A 22,563-nucleotide genomic window follows, 5' to 3' on the forward strand; every position below is an offset into this window, starting at 1 on the left:
ACGTTTGAATGTGCTTTCCTTTCCCGACCCATTTCTATAATGCGGCAGTGCCGAGTACCAGTGACAGCCAGCCGTGAACTCTCAGCAAGTTCAGAAGGTGAATTATGGTCATGTCTTCTGCTTACCTAATTATTTTCTGAATCACAGCTGAACTGAAGGTGTTCTCAAAGGCAATGAGTAAGTTAGAAGGAAATCCACTGCAAGTGTCTGAACTGCTGTGTGACTGGTGGAGGATCAAACTCTTCTCAGCTTTTCCTTTCCAACCATGTAACAGAGCCAACATTGTCTCGGCATCAGGCGTTCAAAGGGATGACTTCTCAATGCATTAACTCCTAACTATGCGATACGCACGTTTGGAGAATTCACCTCCTTGTTCCTGAATAACTCTGCGTTCCCTGTTCTCCTACCACTTATATGAAAAAGGTGATAATTTTAGATGAGCAACACATGCAAAATCAAGTCCTTTGGGGCGATACTTAACCTGAGGTGGCCGACTCTGTTCACCATAAACCTGTGTGCGTAGCGCCGTGTGCAGGATGCTTTGCGTGGCTTAGTGAAAGGCATGTTTCTGCTGAGAGCATGCTTCTGCCCATATTTCCATGGGATCTGCTAGCACCTAGTCTGACTTGTGAACGCTGCCGAGGAAAGTGAAGCCTTGCAATTTTTGCCATGTGTGACATCTCAAGGTTTCAACTCCCAGGAGTGCCAGGTGAGAAGTCAGACCTGCATCAGAATGACGCAGAACAAGTAGGTCAGCAGTTTCGTTGCATGCATCTTCTGTGTGTGTGTGTGTGCATGCGTGCATTTGAGAAAATGGAAAACTGTGGCACTGAATCCTTAAGTTTCTGCTCGGTCTTTCTTTAGGCAAAAGTCTCTCTGTCTGTTTCATGTGCAGTTGAAGAGAATCAGGGCTGTTTTGGCCTCCTCTTGCAGCAAAACATGTGGCAACAATATGTGGAGATGGTAAAGAATTGCAGAATGAGTGGATTTCTTCTAAAGGCGAGCAAGGGCTTTGGCTAAAAATAAGGAGAATGGTATTATTCTTTGCCATGTTTCGTCTGCCCCAATTGCACTCTCTCTGCTTAGTGCCTGCCAAACGGATAGCTTGCTGAAGATTTAAAGGAGCAACACTCACATTCCTGTAACAGCTACCAGAATAGCTGAGGTTATCATCTCTCCTTCAGGCTTTCCTTCCCAAAGCCTGCAAGAAGCAGGCACCCTCACCCCTGCTCCTGCTCCTCCCTTTGTGTCACAAGCGCTGTCCTGAGCTGCTGCTTCGGCAGGTTGGACAGCCATGCTGGGAAAACAGACAGCACATTTTGGGGGTGGCTGGGCAGCAAGGGATTGACAGAGCGTCTGGCCAGAGATTATAATCCCCTGCAGGCTGGGGAGCTTTGGAAGCGTGCTGCCCGGGCTGCAAGCACCCGGGATCATAGGGCTGCTCTCTGGAGCAGCTGCAGTTTTGGGCAGGAGGTAAGGGAGATGAAAAAGGGGGGTATTCATCCCCCAGATAAGCAGTTGAAATTAATTCCGACTGTCTGCGCCCCTCCGGTCAGCCTTTGCCTTGGAGGGGCCGTCCCACTGCAGGGGGGCTTGGGCTGAAGTCCCAGGGCAGAGCCCCACAGGGCCAGGGCAGGCACCCCTTCTGTCCTTTGGAAGAAGCAAATGGGGAGAAAAAGCAAGAAGGAAAAGCAGGAGGGGTTTGCCGGGGGGCAGTTGGGGCTTCCTGGGGCACCTGAAGCGGAGTGGCCCTGTGCCCCCACCGAAGGGGGTGCTGGGGTGGGGGGGGTGCTGACCGCCCGCTGGCAGCCTGTCCTTTGTGTGTGAAATACTAATTACGGTGGGACAGGCTGCCACGCCGCCCCAGCGCGAAGGCAAGGTCGCCGTGTTTGCCAGGCTGGAGAATCACTGCACACCCTGCAAGGGGACCTGTGCCCGCCATCCCTGGGGCTCCAGCCCGGCACGGGGCTCCGGGGGGGCTTGCCAGAACAGGGGGAGGGCATGGAAGAAGAGGAGGGGGCAGGAGGGGAAAGCAAAGGGAGGCTCTGTGCTGCTGGGACGGGTGTGGGCGGCAGGGCGGCCGAAGCTGTACCAGGCTCCGCTTCGGCACCGAAGGTGCCTGGTGGCTGAGGGTGAGGCTGGAGCAGGGATGCAGAGCATCCTCCAGCCAAGCCCAGTGGCTGCGTTACGGAGCAGGGTCGCGGAGGGCAGCAAGGCTCAGGCAGCCTTCTGCCTGCTCTGCCTCCCGCCTCCCCTCCTCTCTCCCCCAGCCCTCCCCTTCATCCCTGTTGTGTGTGTGGCAGCTAAACACCGAGGCGAGAGGGAGCGGATGGCGGATTGCACGCACGCCAGGCAGCCTGGGATGCTTGCTTTTTCTTCTTCTGGCTGCAGGCAGGGCTCGGTTTCAGACATGAGTGAAGAGAAACCTAAAAAGAAAGCTTTCTATCTAGTGAGGATGAAGCCACTGAAGGAGCCCACCACCACTAACAACAATGTCTCTTTTGTGATACACTGTCACATAGGCAAGGAGATCAAACACATTTGCAGCAACTGCAGTCGCGGGGAGGAAGCCCGTGACGGTGAGTGCCGAGATCCTGTGGGTGTAGGAGAGAGGCAGGGGAGCACGTTTGCTTGCATGGGGGGTGTGTGTACATGTGTGCGCTCCCATCGGAGGCTGGGATGCTCGGCTTGCCCCTCCACAGATCCTAGGGAAAGAGGAAAGGGAGCGCGGGAGGAATGTGCTGGGCATTGATTCAGCCTGTCGATCAGAGAGATGCCAAGAGGGACAGGTCCCCTCATTTGCCACAGAAGCTTTGTGCTAGCAGTTTAGGCACCAACTCTTTCTTTTTTTTTTTTTTCCCCTTTGCTTTCTTCCCCCCAGTTGCTATAGAAATTGCTGTGTGTATCGATTGTGTTTTGTTCCCATTCCCATGAATTTTAGATCAGGGTTTTCTGCTTTGATACATCAACTTTTTCCTTGTCGTGCTGCAGTAGAGTTTGCTGGACTTAACTCAGTATCTGGAAGGACTGGCTTACCTGGAATCCAGCTAGTGTGATTTTCACCATGCTGTCAAATGCGTGGGGGAAACTGTATTTTTATTGGAATTAATATAGTGCTCTTCATCAGACAACTGTTCTCTTCCCTTCCCCCTCTCCTTTTGGGACTGAGCAAAACCTCCAGAGGGTATTCAGAGAGTGACGGTGTAATCAATCACAGGTGTTGCTACAGGTAAGTATATGTTTTTTATGTTTCTGAGCATGCAAATATTTGAGGTCAACAATGACAAATTATTTAGATTTTGCCAAAGCCAGCAATTAGGAGAAGCTGAGAACTAAAAGGAGCATAAAAGCATTCAGGCAAAAAACAGCCTCACAGATGTTACCCCACATTCTTGTTCAATTTTGTATTACTTCGTTTTGCTGTGTGGTTTTACATGTTACTTAGGAGTGAAGGCACTCGACTTTGGACTCCCTGTTAACTGATGTAGTAGACAGATCTTGTTTTCTGAAGGTCAGGGAAAGGCTTTTTTTCATGATAAATGTGAATATGAAAACGTTAACGTTTTCTGAGCTGAGGTTCTCAATAGTTGTTGGCACTTCATTTTTCAGCTTTTGTTGCTGAGTCTGGTTATTATTATTATTATCATCATTATCATCATCATCATCATTAATTATTTTAATTAACCAAAGCTGCTTTCATTTGCTCCATGCAAATGAACAAAATATTATTTGGGATGTGATGGTCCTTTGTCAACCACAGGTCTGCAGTTTAATGAAGTAACTGGTTTTGGTAATGTCTCTTCAGAATTAGCATCATGCTAGTGTGATTATAGTTTCGTTTGATTAAAAAGCAGCTAAAGCTGAACTGAATTGCTTTCAGTGGAAAGGGAGAAGACAGCCCGAGAAGCCTGGAAACCCACAGTGGGTTAAGCACTCTTACTGCTTGTAGCACTACAGCAGAAGGAAGAATCTGATGAATGCTATGCAAAATGTTGAGTGTTTTCTTTCCTCTTATGTTCTACTGGTGACAGCAAGCCCCACAGATATTAAATGAAGGGCTATGTGCAGCAGCAGGTACTTTACACTATTAACGTGGCTTATTTATCCTTAAAAGCAAATGAAGCCATTTGTTAAAAATATGCTTTCCTAGATTAATTGAATTGACCTAAAACTCAATTGCATCAACATCTTTTGCTGGGTTTTTTTGCGACCTTGTATTTGAAATCTTAGCTCAGTAAGAAAAGAACATTGCTTTCCTCCCTTTTAATGCACACATGTGTATGCGTGGATGCTTATGAATGTGTAACTCCAGTTACTTGTACCTCTTAACAGACTAATAGGTATGTATTTAAAGATTTTCGTTCCTTTTTTATGTTTGGTTATTGAGCTTCAAACCATTAGATGCTCTGAGGGGAGTGTATCCCTCTTGATGGGAGATAATCTAATAACCCTACAGAGGCAAAGAATAGAGCAGAAAGGCTTCCAGCCAGCAGAGCATCTCATCAGTCTGTTTTCACCCCCTCCTTCTGTGGCATTGGATTTCATTCCACCTCATGCAAATAACTTTTGTGGTTATCATTTTAAAAGTTCGTAGTACTGGTACAGCCTCAATACTCAATTTTCCACCGGCATGCACAGCTATGAGTTTCTTTCAGAAAGTAAAGAAACTATAGTCCCAGATATGCTGGCTGAGCATGCTTGCTGGCTTGACTCTGACACATTTTTCAGGGCTGAAAAAGGCCAGTTTTTCCCTGGTTAATACCTGTTCTAGACCTTTTGAGGATTTGGAGGGAAAGGATCATATAATGAACTGACATTATGATGTAATATCAACAGGACAGATCAGCTATGGAGAAACCCGTAGGGATCTTGAGATGTCCGTGCATCCTCAGAGTTGCACAGGCTAAGGAGCATGCAGAAAGGGGACCGCTTGGTACTTTTTATATGGGAAATGCACATAGTTTTGCAATGTGGACAACCCCACCCTCCTATTCATATCTATGTACAGTTCATGCATGGTCTTATAGGCCTGCAGCTGCACAAGTGGACCCAAAAGTACTGTGTGGATCCCATGACCCCAGCAACTATTGTATTTGTTGGAACTGTGTACAAAGACCAGGATTCAGTCCTTACAGTTAGGCAAGCCAGTGTGATACATTGATTTGACGTTGAAATACCCTCCAAATTCAGCTTTGAGTCCTAGATTCTGTTCATTATCCTACTCTGCATTCTCAGTGTACTACTACACTGGCAGAGCTGGGGAAGAAAGATTCATGCTGAAACAGAGGGAGATCCTTCAAAGACCACCGACTGATCTAGCAAAAGTCATGGCTAGGAGAACAGCAGAAGAGATCGCCATGAAACTGAAGGAAAACATGGAGGCAGGTGCTGAGCTGTATGGCATCTTGGAAAGAGAGGTCATGTAATTCGGAGAGAAGTCAGTGAAGGAACGTGGACGTGCAGATGGGCTCACTGAAGTAAGGGTAAAGGGAGTTGGTGGGGTAAAAAGTGAGAAGTGAGAAGCTCAAAGAGAAGCAAGAGGTTACAGCAGTGCTGATGGAGGTAGGAGATGCTTTAACCATTGGACTGAAAGGAAAGGATGTATTTAATGCTGATTTAGTTGGAAATAGAAAACGGAGATGGGGGTGTATAAATCGCCAATACTGAGAGTTTTGGACAGAATGGCAGAAATGGTGTTGGAAATGGAGAAGTAGAGAAACTGCATGTGAGGGGTGAAGGAGATGTGTGGTTTCATCCTGTGAAGTTTGAGTGGCCACGAGACATGCAGGACAGGATGCCAGAGAGGCAATCAGGCATGGCAGACTGAACCGAGAGAGAGAGCTCAAGTGTAGAGTGATAGAAGTCACCTCAAGGAATAAACGAGCCATCAGGGCTGAGCTCTGAATGCTGCCAGGGGAGGGCTGCGAGGGAGAGGTTGAGAGAAGCGGGATGGTGAGGAGTTGAAGAAGTTCTAAGAAAAGACAAGAAATGAGGAAGCAACACAAGTTGGAGGTATTTTGAACGCGCCAGAAGCTTGAAGGGGAACGAAAGAACTTCCTGAACATAAATGTGGGAAAGGGACTGAAAAGCTTGCAAAGAGGAAGGAGCTAGAACTGTAAGAGATAGAGGTGCACTGGGACTGTGCAATGATAAACATCATCTGGTATGTACGGAGCACTTCTCAGTGTACTGATTTTGGTGGCCTCTGGGAGGGTTGTGGCAGTGCTGGGTCATAGCAGATGACATGACTGATGAGCGAGGGAGGAACAAATACAGGGAGAAGAGATTTGGCTGGTGTTTAAGGTGTTCACACACTGAAAACTGACTGCAAATCTCAAGTCTCTTGCAAAAGTCCCAGCCTGGGTCTGGACATGGTTTAGATGCATCTCTACTTTAGTCGCATCTTGACTTTGGTGTGGCTAGAAAGAAATGTAGAGGTTTCAAAGGTACCCGGAAATGACCTAACAGAAAGGGCAAGTGGAGCAATTGAAGTGGGATACTTTTGATTTTTTTACAGAAGATCTGACAAGAAAACTGAAGTGGAAAGCGGTTACCTAACAGTGCACTGGAAGAGAGGGACTGCACAGAGAGTAGCAGGTTTTTATCAGTGATGGATTAGGGTTCTCAGCTCACTTCCCACTTCCACAGAGGATCTCTGGGCAGCTTTGGGCACGTCCATCCATGTTCCTTGGCTGTAAAGTGGAGATAGTGGGATTTCATTCCACGTGCCTGCTGGTCTGTAAATAGAGAGGCAGGAAAGGACTGCCTCTTGCCGTTTGCGTTCCTAGTGCCAAGGACTGTGGGGGTCCAGGTTTTGGGCAACTCGAGGTGTAAGTGTAGTGGAAATATAAATGATATTAAGAATGAACATATCTGAAAGGTTTCATTCAGAGCTCAAACCCAGTCTGTTATTCTGTGCTCCTATATTTCAGGGTTTTGCTGTTTAAGCAAAAATGATTCGTTATCTTATATATGCATGAAAATCAGTGTGAACCGAGATACTGTTGCTGTAGGAATTCCAACGCTTGTTTTTCTGCTGCCGTCCTTCTTCTAGAGCTTTCAGATAAATATCTTTTCCAGCAGGAAAAGAGGGATCTGGGCGGGGGGGTAGGTGGGTTGTCTGTGATGTGTGTGTGTTTGTGATTCCCACCTGGAATTGAAGACTCTTACTTCTTTTCAACCAGGAACTTTGAGAACATTTACTTTATCATCACTTAAGATATTGTCTCCAAGGTGATTATTTTGCTTCCCACCAAAGTAATTATTAAATGAAACAGTTATCTTCTAGACAAGCTGTAAGCCCTGCAAGAGCTGTGTACAAAAACAGGTTTTCCTCCACTAATTCTCACATTATTTCAAACAGTAACTGCTCTTCCATTGCCATCTCTGGAGCGAGTGCATTTATGTGGCTTTGAAGCATTGCAGTCATTTGCAATTGTACCATTAAAGATCCTCTTAAAAAAAACTGTTAAAATAAAATATTTTGGAGGAAAAAATTAGATTACACAGGGTGGAAAAGTAGGCAAAAAACCAGCATACCTGGTCCTGCTGTGAAGTGTGGGAAGACGAAAAATGTTTCAGGTCTCAACAGCTGATATAATTATGCAATGTGTGTCTTTAGTCTCTGAGGGATAGTTAACTTAAAGAGGTGGGGGGGAAAGGTATGGGCTTTCATCGCAGAGTGAAATATGTCTCCTTGACAGCACAGATCATAAAATTAAATTGGTTTATTTTTGTCGGTTGGAACTCTAGTGTTTGATTTGGGTGCATACGGTGCTATGCCAGAGAAAGTTGATGAGGTTGAGCAGAGAGATTCCACATTCCCACAGGCTGCTGGGGAGCCAGGCGGGACACTGCTCCCACCAGCATCGCTTTCTGCTTAGGAGGATACAAGCCCTCAGCATCTTGTGGGCTGAAAATAAATGTGCCCTTCTAGGAAGAAGGTGCAATTCCTGCTTCTGGTAACTTCTAGATGGCCAAATCCTGAGGCAGGCAGGGCAAGTTCGTTTATCTTTCCTTTTCCAGGAACCCTGCTCCCAGTGGTGTGTCTTGTTGCACATTAGGGAATGGCAGAAAGTCATCAGTTGCCTGTGGTTTTGTCTTGAAATCAGACTTAACAGGGCTGCGCTGCACTGGTGTGGCTGGGCATGGACTGCGGGCAGGGAGAAAGAGGAGAAGAGGAAGAAAAAGGGCTGTTTGGGCTATGAGGGTTTGCCTCTGGTTTACATGCTGAGACTAGCAAATACAAATGGCTGGCTGGACATATGTGAGGCTTTCCTTAAACACAAGCAGTAACTTCTAGTCTGCAGTAAAAGGAAAGAAAACGGACGGGGAAAGAGAGGAGGGATTGCATCTTCTGCCTTTATGTTCCAAAATAAAGATGAAGAAACACCACCAAGCCTGGAGGGAGTCATTAACTGCTCATGTGCATCTCTGTAGTGATTAAATCATATCCTATGAAACTGCCTGTAGCAAATACTGCTGGCCACAAAATACGCCAGTTGTGTACCGTCCAGGCAAGGCCGTGGTAGCAATGTGAGGTTCACAGCCAGGCTTGCACAGGCTGTCATCCAGCAGAGCTCCAGGCTTACCTCAAAGAGCCCTGGCAGATGCCTTGTCCAAAATCGCAACATAATTTATATTATTGACCCAAACTGTGCGAAAAATATGGGTAGTAAGCAAGGTCTTCACTTCAGTTAATTAGGTAGTAGGGGGGGGAATAGGTTGTCGTGGTTTAACCTCGGCCAGCAGCTAAGTACCACACAACCACTCACTCACCCCCACCCCCATCCTGGTGGGATGGGGAGGAGAATCAGATAAAGGTGTAACCCGTTGGTTGAGAAAAGAACAGTTTAATAATGGAAATAATAACAACAACTACTATAATTTTAATGAAGAGAAGAGGGAGAGACAGGAATAAAATCCCAGGGGAAAAAACCAAACAAAACCAAACCAAACCAATCAAACAAAAAAACCACAACCACCACCACCCCAAACAAACAAACAAAGAAAAAAAAGCGAAAACCCAACCAAGGAACACACAACACAATCGCTCACCACCCACTGACCGATGCGTGGCCAGTCCCTGAGCAGCAGTTGGCAGCTCCCAGCCCACTTCCCTAACTAACTAACTAACATCAAACAGTTCATATACTGAGCGTGATGCCCTGTGGTATGGAATATCCCTTTGCCTGGTTCAGGTCAGCTGTCCGTGCTCTGCTTCCTCCTGGCTTCTTGTGCACCTACTCACTGGCAGAGCATGGGAAACTGAAAAGTCCTTGACTTAGGGTAAGCTTAGCAACAACTAAACTAAACCATCAGTGTTGTATCAACATTATTCTCATACTAAATCCAAAGCACAGCACTGTACCAGCTACTAAGAAGAAAATTAAGTCTGTCCCAGCCAAAATCATGACAAAGATGTAAGCAAGCTTATGCAAGCAGATGTCCAGGTCCCTTGTTTTCCAGTGGAAACTCCTGTGTCCCTACCAGAGAAATATTAGGCACCTTTCCCAGGAGGTCTGTATATCTGTACCGTTGATTTGAGCAGTTCTAGGAACAAAACCAACAAGAATGATGGAATTGGTCACAATGGCTCAGCACCTTCTCATTTTTATTACACAGTGTTGATATAAGGGCATTGATAAGAGGATATCTCAGTTCTTTGGGTCTTCAGAGAGCAGATGGCTGGCCTGTTTCAGCCCTGTCTCCTCTTGTTGATTTCTCACATTTTCAATGCTGTAACTCAGTTGTCATCTTTTGATGGTATCTTACCATCCTGCTCCCTGCTCTGAGAACCAAGTTTAAAGTTTTGGGATGTGTAAGCCTCTTCAATGCAAATGCTGGGGCAATACTGAGCATGTGATGAAAAATCAGGTCCCTGTGGGGAGCTTAAAAAAGCAGGTGAAGTGCCATCAAGTGTGGTGAAAGCAATACAGTGGTTTTCCTGTATTAACGGTAATGCTCTGCTCTAATTATTTGTTATCAGTGTGTCTAGTTTTGATTCTTCTGTGTCGTTAGGTCCATCAGAAATACCACACAGAGTGATTTGATAAACGATGGAAGTTTTCTATGTGTAATGCAGGGAGGCAATGCATAAAAAGGGGGCAAGATGTGGATGATGGCATAGACCATGGAGGAGCAGGTTCTCGTCTCACTCTGCTATACCCAGAGCACTTCAAACCATCTGATATCGACCTGGCTGAAGAAGCTTGGCTTTCTGTGCATTTGTTTGCATCATCCCTGTGCCCTATTTTATGCCTTCATCCCTGCTCAGGTGGGCAGTTTGTTTCCATTTCTGGGTTTTGTCTTTCCTGAGTACTTCCCTTACTTGCTTAGAGACGTTTCTCTTAGAGGATGGTTTGCACAGTTGGCCTTCTTTTTTGAAACTTGGGATTCTTTAGAAGAAAATGAGATATATAGAAGTGCTTCACTTTACAACCATTATTGTAATTCTATTCATTAATATTATCCCTGCCTGTCAGAGCTAAGCAGCAGAGAAATACTGGGGATGTAGGGAAGGGATCAGAAGACCTGGTATTCTGCCATGTCACAGCTCTTTCTTCTCCTTTTGTTTGACTTTCGCTTTTCTTTTAGATTGTAACCAGTACTACTTGTATCAGTTTGTGCTATTATAATACCTTCTGCCTCGGTTTAGAAATGAGAGATCATATCATATCACATCATATCATTAAAAGCAGCTGAGCTCATTTATTGGCTCCTTGACTGATGAGCAAAACTTATCCTCTGAGTATACTTGTATGTAAACATTATCGTTTGTTGATGCTACTCAGCAAAAGAGGTAGACATTCTGTCAGTTTCTGTATTGTAAGATTTTATTTCTTGATCTATTTCAGTGGCTGTTAGTAAATCTATAGCTATTTCTTTGTATCTCCTCAGATTGTCTTGTTTGTAGTCAGACAATACCGAATTTGGCTTCCTGTTGCTGTCACCGTATTCAGGCCCAGATTAGCCAGAAGGTAATTTCAGGAGCACAGAATCAGTGTAGGTAGCACCACCTTGTTAACTGTCTGCCAGAATGTCTAAGGTTAATTGGATATATTTGTTCTGTGTTAAATCAACCGTGCCAGGTCTCACACATCTTCCCAAACCCATCAGCCAAAGCCCAGCATTGGGGCGCTGGGGCAGTGGAAGGGCAGCAGGAGAGCGCGCAGGGGCTAAGCCAGCTCTGGTGTGATGCTCCAACCGCTTTCCTAAAACCAAAGAGTACTGTGATGTTTGCCATGTTCTTGATGTTTGCTGCAAAGGGCTGAAGCTGGGATGTACTTGGAGGCACCGTTTTTTTTCTTGGTGACTTCGATTTGCACGCTTCTCAGAAAATAATGATATTTTTGCCATCGCTGTCATCTGGAAAACTGTCCTCTTGCTGGTTTTTGGCTCTGGTGAAGTGATGTGAATCTTCACTGGTCAGTTGCTTTTAGTCGTCTTGTCTCGGGAAGGATTGGGTGGAGAGGAACAAGGTAATGTTTGATCTTGTCACTGTCATTTCTTCCTGATTTCCCTGGTTTGGGGTCCAACTTACTGAAGAGGAGGCAGATCTAGTAGACCCTCTGTCTTTGGATGAGACTCTTTAGATTCCCAAGAAGATGAATTTTTCTGTTGCTCTGAAAAACAATGAACACGCGGTATAATTTAAATCAAAGATAAAATCGGTCATTATAAAACCACCTGGTGTAGCTTCTTTGGAACCACTAGATGTACCATTCTGGCTTGTTATGCCCAGACTGCCCTGCCTGAAAGATACCCCCAAAATCGTGGTGCCAGTCAGCCATCATGAAGATGTGCTGTTGAGAGAAACATTATGGACAAGCGCTGAAGGGAAGCTCTGCATCCCAAGTGAGAAAAACCACAAATAAGAGATGACCAGACCTGACTGACAGCTTCTGCAGATTTTCTCTGCATAGGTAGTGGAAATTTTGAAGAGTTGAAAATATGCTTGGGAATAAAAGCCAAACATTTCCCCAGCTTCCCACCCCCCCATGCCCCACCTGCAAAAAGTAAAGTTGTGTCCAAAATGTCCAATGAGAAGAGGAGAGCAGGTTTCTGCATGTGTATGCTCTTTAGTGTGTGTGCTAGTCCGGCCGTGGAGCGGGGTGAGGCGCAGGTTCCGAGACCCTGGATTGTGTAACCGAGATTACCCGCACCCATTTCTTTGCCCCGAACTAGGAGAGGTGTTCCATCTCAGCTACCTGCTGAATCTCAGAAGCCCAAGGGTTGTAATTTAAGATGTACAATTGTTTGTGCAGGGAGGGCCTGGTGTATCTGTTTCTTGGGACCTTTTGGAAAGGGTGTAAGGTGTACTCCAAATCTTCTTATACACTCCTCCTGCCTCGAGCGGTGCAGCCCAGGGCTGGGACAACAGGCTTAGTGCTGCAGATGCTGTCCCCTATCACTACTGAAAAGAAAGATCTTGACCTCTGTCATCTTTTGCATGAAATTTTTCAGGCCATTAGTCTAATGGTTTTGTGCAGTAGGAGTGTAGGGAATATAGTTAAACCGGATCCAATTATTTATTTTTTCTTGGGAGATTTTCGTAGCAGAGAATGATTTTTATTTCACCTTGCCTCCTAAGAGAAGTTGATTATCTGTTTGAAGAAATGGTATTTTAAATCTTTCCTGGTAAAGAAAGGTCTGGGAGCACGGAAGTGTAATGATGGTAACACTGAGAATATCAGGTCATTTCGAGAAAGGTGTGTCTGAGTTTTGTTAGACGTTTTGATAACAATATTCTTTACCTTCAGCACTGAGCTGAGGGATGCACAGCTGCTACGCAAATACCATGGTCCTGAAAGTTAGTTGTCCTTTTAACACAGTTTCCAAACTCAACAGATGGAAATGTTGGTAAGCAGACTTGAATGCTTTGGCGATCGTAAGATAAATAATTAGAATACTCGTTAACTACATCCTGACAAATGAGCCAGGCCTGGAAATACCACTGTGGTCTACTGCATCCACAGCCATTGTATTAGCATTCTATGGAAGTATTGGTGATCCATATAATCACATCCACATGGACCATAGCCGTGGTCCCTCGTGTCAGCAGTCCATGTCATAAGGATTATGGCACGGCTTTATCTCTCTTCACCCATCCATTGGGTGCAGCTGCTTTGACATTTCCAATACTCAGATACTATCTGACACAGCATGTGCACAGCTCCAATGTTGTTGGTTTTTTCATGTGTAGACTTTGTCAACCCTGCTTGTGGTGAAGTAAATAAATAAATAAATAAACTCAGTAGAAATGTTATTTTTTCTACATCAGCTGATACTGAACTGATATAAAAAGTATGTGTGTCATGCTGCTGTAGAGCTTTATAGCATCTTATCTTTCTCATTTTATTGTTCAATCTGCTTAAAATGTCAACACTGCTGAAAATTCCGATGCACATGCTGAACAGTCAGCAGTGCCAGTGCACAGACGTGTGGATGGATGGATGGACGGACAGTGGAAGCTATTTGAACGAAAAGGTGAACCGGTATTGAAAGACCTCTTCCTCTCCTCTTCCCATGCACCAGCAAAACAGGGTGCCTTCCTTACACTAGCACAGTGGGTTTATTGGATAAATAGCTTTCAAATATGGGTTCAGCCTGAAGGAAAAGCCAGGTGCAGAGACCTGTATGGAACTTAGGCTGTTTGAATCTGAATTGTACCCTGCTGAGAAATAGAAGAGTGAGATGACTAAAGCTTTCATTAGTATTTACAGCCCCAGAATAGTTGTCTGCTGGATTATAGCCGTAATGGTGAGAGTTTGTTGTCTAGTCATCTGCTGTGGCACTTAAGATGGAATTTACTGCCTGCACCAGCATCTGAACTGTGAAGAGCAATTTCTGACTGTCAGCTCTCTACAGCTGTCAGTCTTTGGCTCCTCTAGCAGCCACTGGAGAGATGTAGAGATGATACCAGAAAGGGAAGGTAAGGAGGGACTTGTGAGGCTCAGTTACATAGCTTCCTCTCCTTCAAAGTCCCACTCTCAGTCACATGTATAAACAAGCTAGAATTCAGGAGGTATTTTCTTTTCTGTTTCTTGTGTGTGTCATTAGAATAAGGACAGCATTTTGCCTGTGTTCTTTGACTCTAGGAAAATGCTCAAGTTACTGGTGTGGGTTTGGCTTTCTGTGCATCTCTGTCATCCGAGCCAAATACCATTTTCCCTGTGAACTCCACATGGTTGTGCTGCACATGGAAACCCATGAGCCTAAAAGCAAACAGGAAGGTGCTGTATTTCCAGTGAACCGATCCTTCTTTCTCCAATTCATCTCAAGCTGGCAGAACAGCCAGTTCACTAAGCAGCAAGACAGGCATCAGTTCACCAGTACCTTTTCTGGCATTGCATAGAGGCTCAAAAAAGACATTATTTGGTGGTATTTTTCTTTGGTGGTGATTTTATTGTTTTTCTTTCCCTCAGCCTTCTTTGACATTAGGGCCTTTTTGATAAATAATAGGGAAAAAATAAATAAAATTGCAAGACTGCGTGAAGATGGGTGGTAATTTTAGAATTCAGCTGCTCTGAGCTAGTATAGCTATTCCCTGTGTTTAGCAAACAAAGGAAGATGTTATTCAACTGCTGCATTCATCTATGTCAGGTTTTTGTGTTATTGCATTTGTTGTATACCAGGCTCCATTTTTATGTGTTTATGTGTAAGTAGCTGCAAACGTGTCTCTTTTGTTTCTTGTTTCCTCCCTTTGTAGCAAAATGCTTAGGAGATTTGTCATTCAGAGCACCATCATAAACTTTGTGACGCTTGAGGTATCCAGCCCGATGTCATGGTTCAGGCCAGTCTCTGACTTGCCAATTCAAATGAAGTGCTGTTTAAGAGATTTTTTTTGAAAATCAGGTTTGCGTGGCAAAGACTCCAGTTGGAGGAATGTATGTGCAAGTTTGACATTTGACTTTACAGAACAGGATCTGTAAGACTTGCAGGGTGTTGTACTGATACTTTGCCCAAAGAAGATGGGTACTTAAAATTAAGAACACTGTTCCCCAGAAGTTATATGGGCAAATGCAATTTATATCACCAAAAATGTTCAGAAAGGCTTATGTTGTAGTTGCAGTGTTTTGGGTTTATTTTAGCTGCTCAGTAGCAGAATCTTGCTAACTTTGAGAGGAAAATTTCAGCATTTGGGGAAGTCACATTTCATCAGTTTGTTGCTCCCAGTGCCATCAGTGAAGGGGTGAAAAAAAGATTACTTTGTTTTAATTGTCAGAAGTGTCGGGTTTTGGTTAAGTTTTATCCTATTTCTGTACTGAGACGGAATCTCATGCAGATTCCTGTCAGGGTTACCTTTGTACCGTTGCAAAATGAACTTTACTGACAAGTTCATGATCAAGTGGCTCTGCATAGGCAACCCCCATGGTGCTGCCAGGGCGTTCCCCTCACGTTTGCAGCTCACATCATGCCCCTGGTTCCTCTCAAATGCCGCAGAAAGGGGTCGTTCCCATCAATACAGAGGTAAGCACTCATTAAGACCATGCTCTTATGTCTTCTCCACCAATTTCTTTTTCTGCAGGTCAATGTTAACATGCTGGAAAGGTCCCTTTTACAGCTTTGGCCTATGAAGTCCTCTGACATCAGTGAGGAGGCATGTTTTAGCATGCAACAGCATGTTTCAACCCCACATGAGAAGGACAACACATAATGCAGTTATCTTCCCTTGCTCCTCCTGCTCATCTCATGAATCGTGAGCAAAGAGCAGAGGGCTATATTTTTCCATCATTTGCAAAGTTCTGATAGCCTTGAGGACAAAATATATCCCTAATTCCCAAGATGGTCATCCAGTCACTAGATGGCTTGGGGAAGGTAATCCTACTCCTTGTGACCTTTACCGTTCACCTTGGTATGGTCAAGATTTCATTTGTTTCTCTCCGCTAACGTTATTTCCATACATAAAGCTGCTGGAACTATCTCAGTAGCTTTTTCAATGATCCTGTTTTCTCAGTTCCCCGTAGTATTTTTTCCCTTAGCTCTGATCTCAACTCTTTCTCATTTTCTGAGCTATTTCTGGCTGCTGGACTTGGAATTATTCATGAACTTGAAGCTACGTGCACAGATGCTTCCTTTGACTGTAATATTTCTTAGGTAGATATACCAATTTGATTACCTGATGGGCTCCATCTTTTTTTAAAGGCAGCAGCTTTTTTTAAAATCATAGGCTTTCCTCTAAATCTACTGAGCAAGAGCAATAGCCTGCAGAGCTCAGCAGCCATAAGACGCTTTAGAACTTAATGCTAAAAAAAGCAGGTGAAAAAAAGTGAAATCATAGCTAAGAAAACCACACCGAAATACTCCTTGTGTTTTAGCCAGCCACCCACCAAGCTTTATTCATGACTTTAAAGGAGTCATGGGTATTTTTCTCCCCTTTGAGTATTCATCTCTGAAACTCAAGCCTCTACCATAAGGGCCTAAACAGATATTTCACAACAGCCCAGGGTCTAAACTAACAATCATTTGAATCAACAGAAGAATTCCCGTTTCAGTGACAATCAGCAAAGACCATATGTAGCTGCACTTAGGTACTCTAAGCAGAAGTATTTAGTCCTTATTTTAAATTCCTGAACACGGGTACAGACTATCTCATTTCAGAGTCCAGTGAAGCCTTTTGCTAGGCTTTTACTGACTTTTTTTTTTTTTTAACTCCTATTTATGCTCATTATAAATGTGCCATTTGGTACAATTACTCTTTTCCTCTTGGCCAACTTCCTATCGACTTCTTTAAAGACCAGAAATAGAAGTTCCTTTTTCCCAAGAGAAGCAATATAGAGTTTACAAGGGAATGGTTTGAACTTTCTAGCTCTTAAATGAGATACTTTGTTCCTATTCTGCCAGCCATTAAAGTAATTAAAAACTTCATTTTTTATCTTTATGATGATAGTGGTAAGATGGTTACTATTATGTTTAGAAAGTTTAATATTTGTAATGCCATTTCCTGAATAGGCTTGGTTTAATAAGAGGACGTGCCCCTCAGATGTCTGAGTAGTCTAAAGCTATGCCTTCTAAAGCACACATTTTTAGTGAAATAAAATTATTGGATATTCGTAGTTATGAGAACTTCAAAAGATAAATATCAGAAGTTGCTCAGTCCACCAAAAAATCCATAAGAAATTAGAAGTTTTTAAAATATTTTTTCTGGGCTTTCTCAAACTAAACAGCCAGCCTTTAGCACTCGTGGTTGGTTTTTAGACAAGTTGGTGAACTTCCCCGATTCCCAGTGAGGGACTGGTACACAAGGTGCTTCTCAGTGTGAGCAGCTGTGTCTGCCTCTGTCCACATGGCAATTCGGAACATTATCACCCAGTAGCAGAGGGAACAAACCCATGGATACTTTTCTTGGATTACTTTTGTATTTTGCAGCTGAGTAGAATTTGCAGTTTAGGTTGGTATAAAAGATAAATCCAACCATGGAAATATAATTATTACTAGCTCCTTCAAGAAGACACTTAATTGCGAGCAAGTCAAAACAAAACATAGGAAAAAATATTATGTCCTATTTTTTTCATTGGGATAAATTTAGGAGTTGAAGGTACGTGGGCTTCAGTTCTGTTTTATCTTGTTGAATGTGTTGAAGGCTTGCCTGGAGGAAGACAGCTTCTGTGTTGTCCGTAGCTTTGGTTTTCAGAAAGAACTTGAGCTTGTTGGATGAAACTTAACTCTAGACTTGATGAGTTTGTTCAGATTGCTTAACCCAGGTGTCTGCACGTATCCATCCAGGACCCCTGAGCCATGGTGCCCGGTCCTGTCCACATGTGTCAGGGTTTAACCCCAGCCAGCAATTCAGCCCCACGCAGCCACTTGCTTGCTCCCCCACAGTGGAGTGGAGGAGAAAATCAAAAGAGTAAAAGTGAAAAAAACTCATGGGTTGAGATAAAGACAATTTAATAGGTAAAGCAAAAGCTGTGCACACGTGCAGGGCAAAGCAAGGAATTCACTCACCACTGCCCACGGGCAGGCAGGTGCTCAGCCATCCCCAGGGAAGCAGAGATCCATCACGCGTAACGGCTATTTGGGAAGGCAAATGCCATCACTCCGAACATCTCCCCATTCCTTCTTCTTCCCCAGCTTCATATGCTGAGCATGACCATGATGACATATGGTCTGGGGACATCCCTTTGCTCAGCTGGGGTCAGCTGTTCTGGCCTTGTCCCCTCCCAACACCTTGTGCCCCCCCAGCCCACCTGCTGGTGGGGTGAGAAGCAGAAAAGGCCTGGGCTCTGTAAGCCCTGCTCAGCAGTAACAGAAACAGTTTTCAGCACAAATCCAAAATGTAGCCCCATACTAGCTAGCTACTATGAAGATAATTAACTCCATCTCAGCCAAAACCAGCACAACGTGGAGGAGTTAGTGGTGTTGCCACTTGGTGGGTTGGTGCCCACTTGCAAGGTGATGGTCACAAACACCATTGCAACTGTTTTGCCAGGTAGCATTTTGTCGCACGTAATCTTCGAGCCTTGAATTGCAATAGCCCTGTAGGTATGACTCATGCTTCAGCTTTCTCCTCTGAATTGTTTGGTGTTGTGGATTTAATCTCCTTGTGGGCTTTTCAAAATAACTTTTAAGGAGGTTTAAAGAGTTGTATTTTTCTAATGCTATGTGCTAGGGGACACAGCTAGTTGCGAGTAGGCAGGTCAGTTCCATCTTACCAACGGTTTGTTTTCAGTTTCAGAAACTGAATGTGTTGAACGTGGGTTTTTTCTGGCTCCCAACATGTTTGTGCTTAGAGGCTGCTCCCTTCCAGCTTGTGCACAATGGGCTGGGGCTTTCCAAGAGCCTGTTTCTGTAATGGTAATTTAGAAAGGCTCAGGTTTGCTCCAATGAGGTTTTAGTATTGGCAGTGTGATGACAGTATGAGGAGGATGCCTTGGAGACAACGCCCTAGATGGGAAATTCTGCTTATAGCTGCCATTTACACCAGAACAGGAGGGTTTTATGGCATTTCTTCACAGGCTGAAACATGGATCCCTCTCTCTGGATGCCCAGCCAGCTCTGCTAACAGGGCTCCATCTACTCTCTCTTTCTGAGGCGAGGATCCAGGAGGCAGTGCCTCACCTCTGCCGGCTCCCTGCTCCTGCCTGGGATAAAATAGAATATCCCCTACCAAAAGTGAAAGACAGGGACAGGGAGAGGCAGTATCTTTACTCCCTGGCAGAACTGCACAGGATCAGGCTCTCAACAAATCACAGCTATGACCAGCAGCTTCTTCCAATCCATGAGTGAAGCAGAAAGAGGTTGTGGGTTATTTAACTCGGAGTAAAGCCCAGGAATTATCTTGGGAGAAGGGTGTTTGTGCTGACAGATGAGTGCCCTAACTGCCCGCAGCTGTGCTTCACTCATGCTTTCTTTCAGATGCAGTAGGTCTTGAATTCTTTAAAATAACACACTTTTAGTGGGACGGATTGGGAGTGCTCTCCCATCCATCATAGTATGAAGTGCCGTAGTGTTCCCAAGGAAAATGTGAGATGTAGGCTTGAGCTTTCTCAAGAGGATGAAAGTGACCCTCTGATTCTCCTGTCTCCCAGAGGAGTGCTCTACCTGCTCTAACAAAAAGGTCCTTGCATCTCATCCTACTTCCTCGGCTTTCTTAAAAGCATAAACTGTGCATCTCCTCCCTGCTTGCTGTTTAGGAAGAGTAAAATTTCCCTTCCTTTCAAGCTAAAGTTTCTTACTAGAGCAATTCCTGGTGCTTGAAGAATTGCCTTCCTGTAGAGCCAAGAAAAGCAGGATATCTGATTTGCTTCTGCTGGCCCTGCTTTTTCTCTTGCTTGGCTTTTGGTGGTGCTCTAAGTGGCTGCTCTGGGTCCTGTTTTGGAGCTGCTGAGTCTCCACATAGTGTGAGTGTGGTGTCCAGGACAGACCTGTGGCTTCTGCTCCAGTGTCCAGGCAGCTGCAGTACTGTTAATTGGATTTAGTCTCAAATCTGTATGCAATAAACCCTTAAGAGATGGAAAACCCAGTGAGTAATAAAAGGAATAAGGGATACACAGAATAGCTGATATCGGTGAAATCTAACAATCCTTATTCTCTATAATTGCAGGGTAGCTATTGATGACATAACGTGATGAAGTGCTTTTGTTGCAAGTAAGGATCTTGTGTACTGTGTTATAATACAGAAAATACTTGGTGTTTGGAGAGATTGCTTATCAATAAAGACATATTTAGAGTGCTGCATGCAGGGCAGCATAGTTTGCAGAGGTTAAAAAAATGGCTTTCATATTGCATTCAGCATGAATTATTAATGTTTTACGTCAAAATGTGGGGAAGTGGAAAGCAGGGTCCTAAAGGGATTGGACTTCCAAAGCTATTCTTTGCACTTCTGTTCTGACAAGAGAAATAAGTAGACTGAGAAAGAGGGATCGTAGCAGAGAGCAGAGCCGTACCACAGTCTGATACCCTGCTGACACGGGCAAGGGTGAAGTGTGAGAGATTCAGTTTACAGATACAGTGCAAAGTGCTGCACCCCTAGGTTGCAGGAATAATTGGCAGGGGTTGGAAAATATGAGTGTTGCTTCGCATGCAAAGCAGGGCTACTGACAGCCTCTTCATGGCTCATAAACCCACTACGCCAACCCAGTCAGTGCCGTTGCAAATGCGTACATCCAGCGGGAGCTGTTGTCAACCGAAGAGGTAATCATCCTCGTTTGGCAAGACTGCGTTTAGACTGCTGCATGCCATGCCTTGTCTTTCATTGGAAAACAGACCTTTGAGAAGTTGGGAAAAGTTTAAATGGGCAATTCAAATAGTAAAGGCAGGGCTGATGAAAATTAATTCCAGGTGCAAAGGGAAATTAAAGGGAAATAACTGAACAGATGATAATAGAAAAGCGGAAAATGAACCGTTTTCCTGAAAGAAAAACAATGTGTTTTTTTAATTGAAAGTGTTCCCATGCAGGTAAAGAGAAGACATGAGTGCTCAGCTAGTAAGTCGGTCAGGTTTCCTGTCATTTCAAAAAGATGCATGATGCATCTACATCTTGCATTGAACCAAGTTCATAGAATAAGGTCTGTGCAGTCTGAAGTGAAGGATATTTGGGGCGCAGAGTTCAAAAGAAACCTTGCAACAGGAGTTTGTTGGAAACCAATCTGCAGAATAAAGACTGGTTAGACATGGATTGGGAATAAGGAGTATTATGTTGGGGTTTTTTTTAATTTGTATAAAATTATTGTCATTAAATAAAATAGCACATTTAGTTAATTGCATCCTTAGGGCCAAGGTAATTTTCAGCTTGTTAGTACAGATTTGTGCAAATACACAGAAAGCAGGATGTAGCCATTGCTGTTTCCGAGGAAGGCTTAGATCTAACTTTGCGAAGTAAACTGCCCGTGTCTGATTATGAGTGTGGGGTGTTAAGAAATGGTCTGAGAGAAAACCCAGTGCGGTTACGGGTGAGGAAGGTCGTGGTAAAGATCATGGATGGGATGGGTGGGATTCAGCCTTCAGCAGTGAAATTGCTGTGTACCTGGATGTGGTGGTTTTGTCTAGAGTGGAAGCTGGGTGTATTATGTATCAGCAACATTAATAGATGCTGTGATTCCCAGACAGGCATGGGAATGACAAAACTGGTCGTCGTTCTCCAGGAAAACTTCCTAAGTTTTGTGGTCTTGGGGAGAGCCTTTGATCTGCCTGCTACACTGCTGAAATCCAAAAAGCAGGTGACCCCTATTGTCATCTCTTAGTGGACCTTTGGGAAATCAGCACCTAAGTCAGGATGTGTGGAGCTGATCAGCACAAACACGGCAGGTCCGAGATGGCCTGGCCCCTTTTTTCTTGGACTGGTACATCAACTGTTTTGAAGAACTGCTTTTCGAACTGCGCTTCCTCAGCTTGTCAATTTTGTTCAGGTCTGGTGTCCATGCAGTACATTACAGCCCACAAACTTCAAAGAGATTTCGACCAAAAATGCCCTCAAATGCAGGATTAGCTTCAAAATGAAAAAAAAAAAAAAAAACAAACAAAACAAACCAAAAAACAAAACATAAATGGGAGTGGGTTGTGAGAGAAGAAATTAACTTTTAGACCTTCTAGTGTTTGAAGTCTTTGTAGCATATTTCAATCACGTTTGTAAAATTTCTTTTACGTTACTTAGATGCAAAATAATTGTATTTGTGGTGCTTTTTCCTCATTAAAGCCACAAGTCTGGCTTAAGTGCTTCAGTTTATATGAACTTCAGATGTCTTAGGGACTACAGTAAAATCTTGAGAGCTCTCTCACAGCCAAACAGCCCACGAAAAGCTCTCAGGTTTAGTTTCCCAGTTGTTATTCTGGGATGACAGCTCGGACAGAAGAAAGTGGGAGGGGAGTGCATCACCCTCTTGCCCTAAGTGCAGGTCCCAGCACCAATCTGTCTTGGCAAGATCTCTCAGGTCTTGGAAAAAAAGTCAGAGTAAGTTCTGAGAAGCACCGACTATCAGCAGCAACTGCGACCTTTAAACATCACATTTGCAGCACCGTCCTCAGGATGAGACCTCAGCAATGTCACTACAGGCACCAATGCACGTGGCAGTTCCCTGTCCCAGTTCAGCAGACTGATCAAGCTGGGGACTGCTGGGATCG

The 22,563-nt window shown here is 44.3% G+C and overlaps 1 protein-coding gene across 2 annotated transcripts in view; it reads left to right on the forward strand.

Moving 5' to 3' along the window:
- Window positions 1-22,563, forward strand: part of PHACTR1 (phosphatase and actin regulator 1) — a 300,846-nt gene that overhangs the window by 147,415 nt on the left and 130,868 nt on the right. Inside the window, exon 1 of one of the 2 annotated variants that reach the window (XM_055703433.1) lies at window positions 2,323-2,579. The exons of the other annotated variant lie outside the window; for it this stretch is intronic. Coding sequence (XP_055559408.1) covers window positions 2,330-2,579 — 250 coding nt within the window. The 5' untranslated portion in view covers window positions 2,323-2,329. Of the gene's footprint in view, window positions 1-2,322; window positions 2,580-22,563 lie in introns of those variants that run through there. 2 annotated transcript variants of the gene reach the window in all.

Source organism: Falco cherrug, chromosome 3, assembly GCF_023634085.1.
Source record: "Falco cherrug isolate bFalChe1 chromosome 3, bFalChe1.pri, whole genome shotgun sequence".
Classification (NCBI taxonomy): Eukaryota; Metazoa; Chordata; class Aves; order Falconiformes; family Falconidae; genus Falco; species Falco cherrug.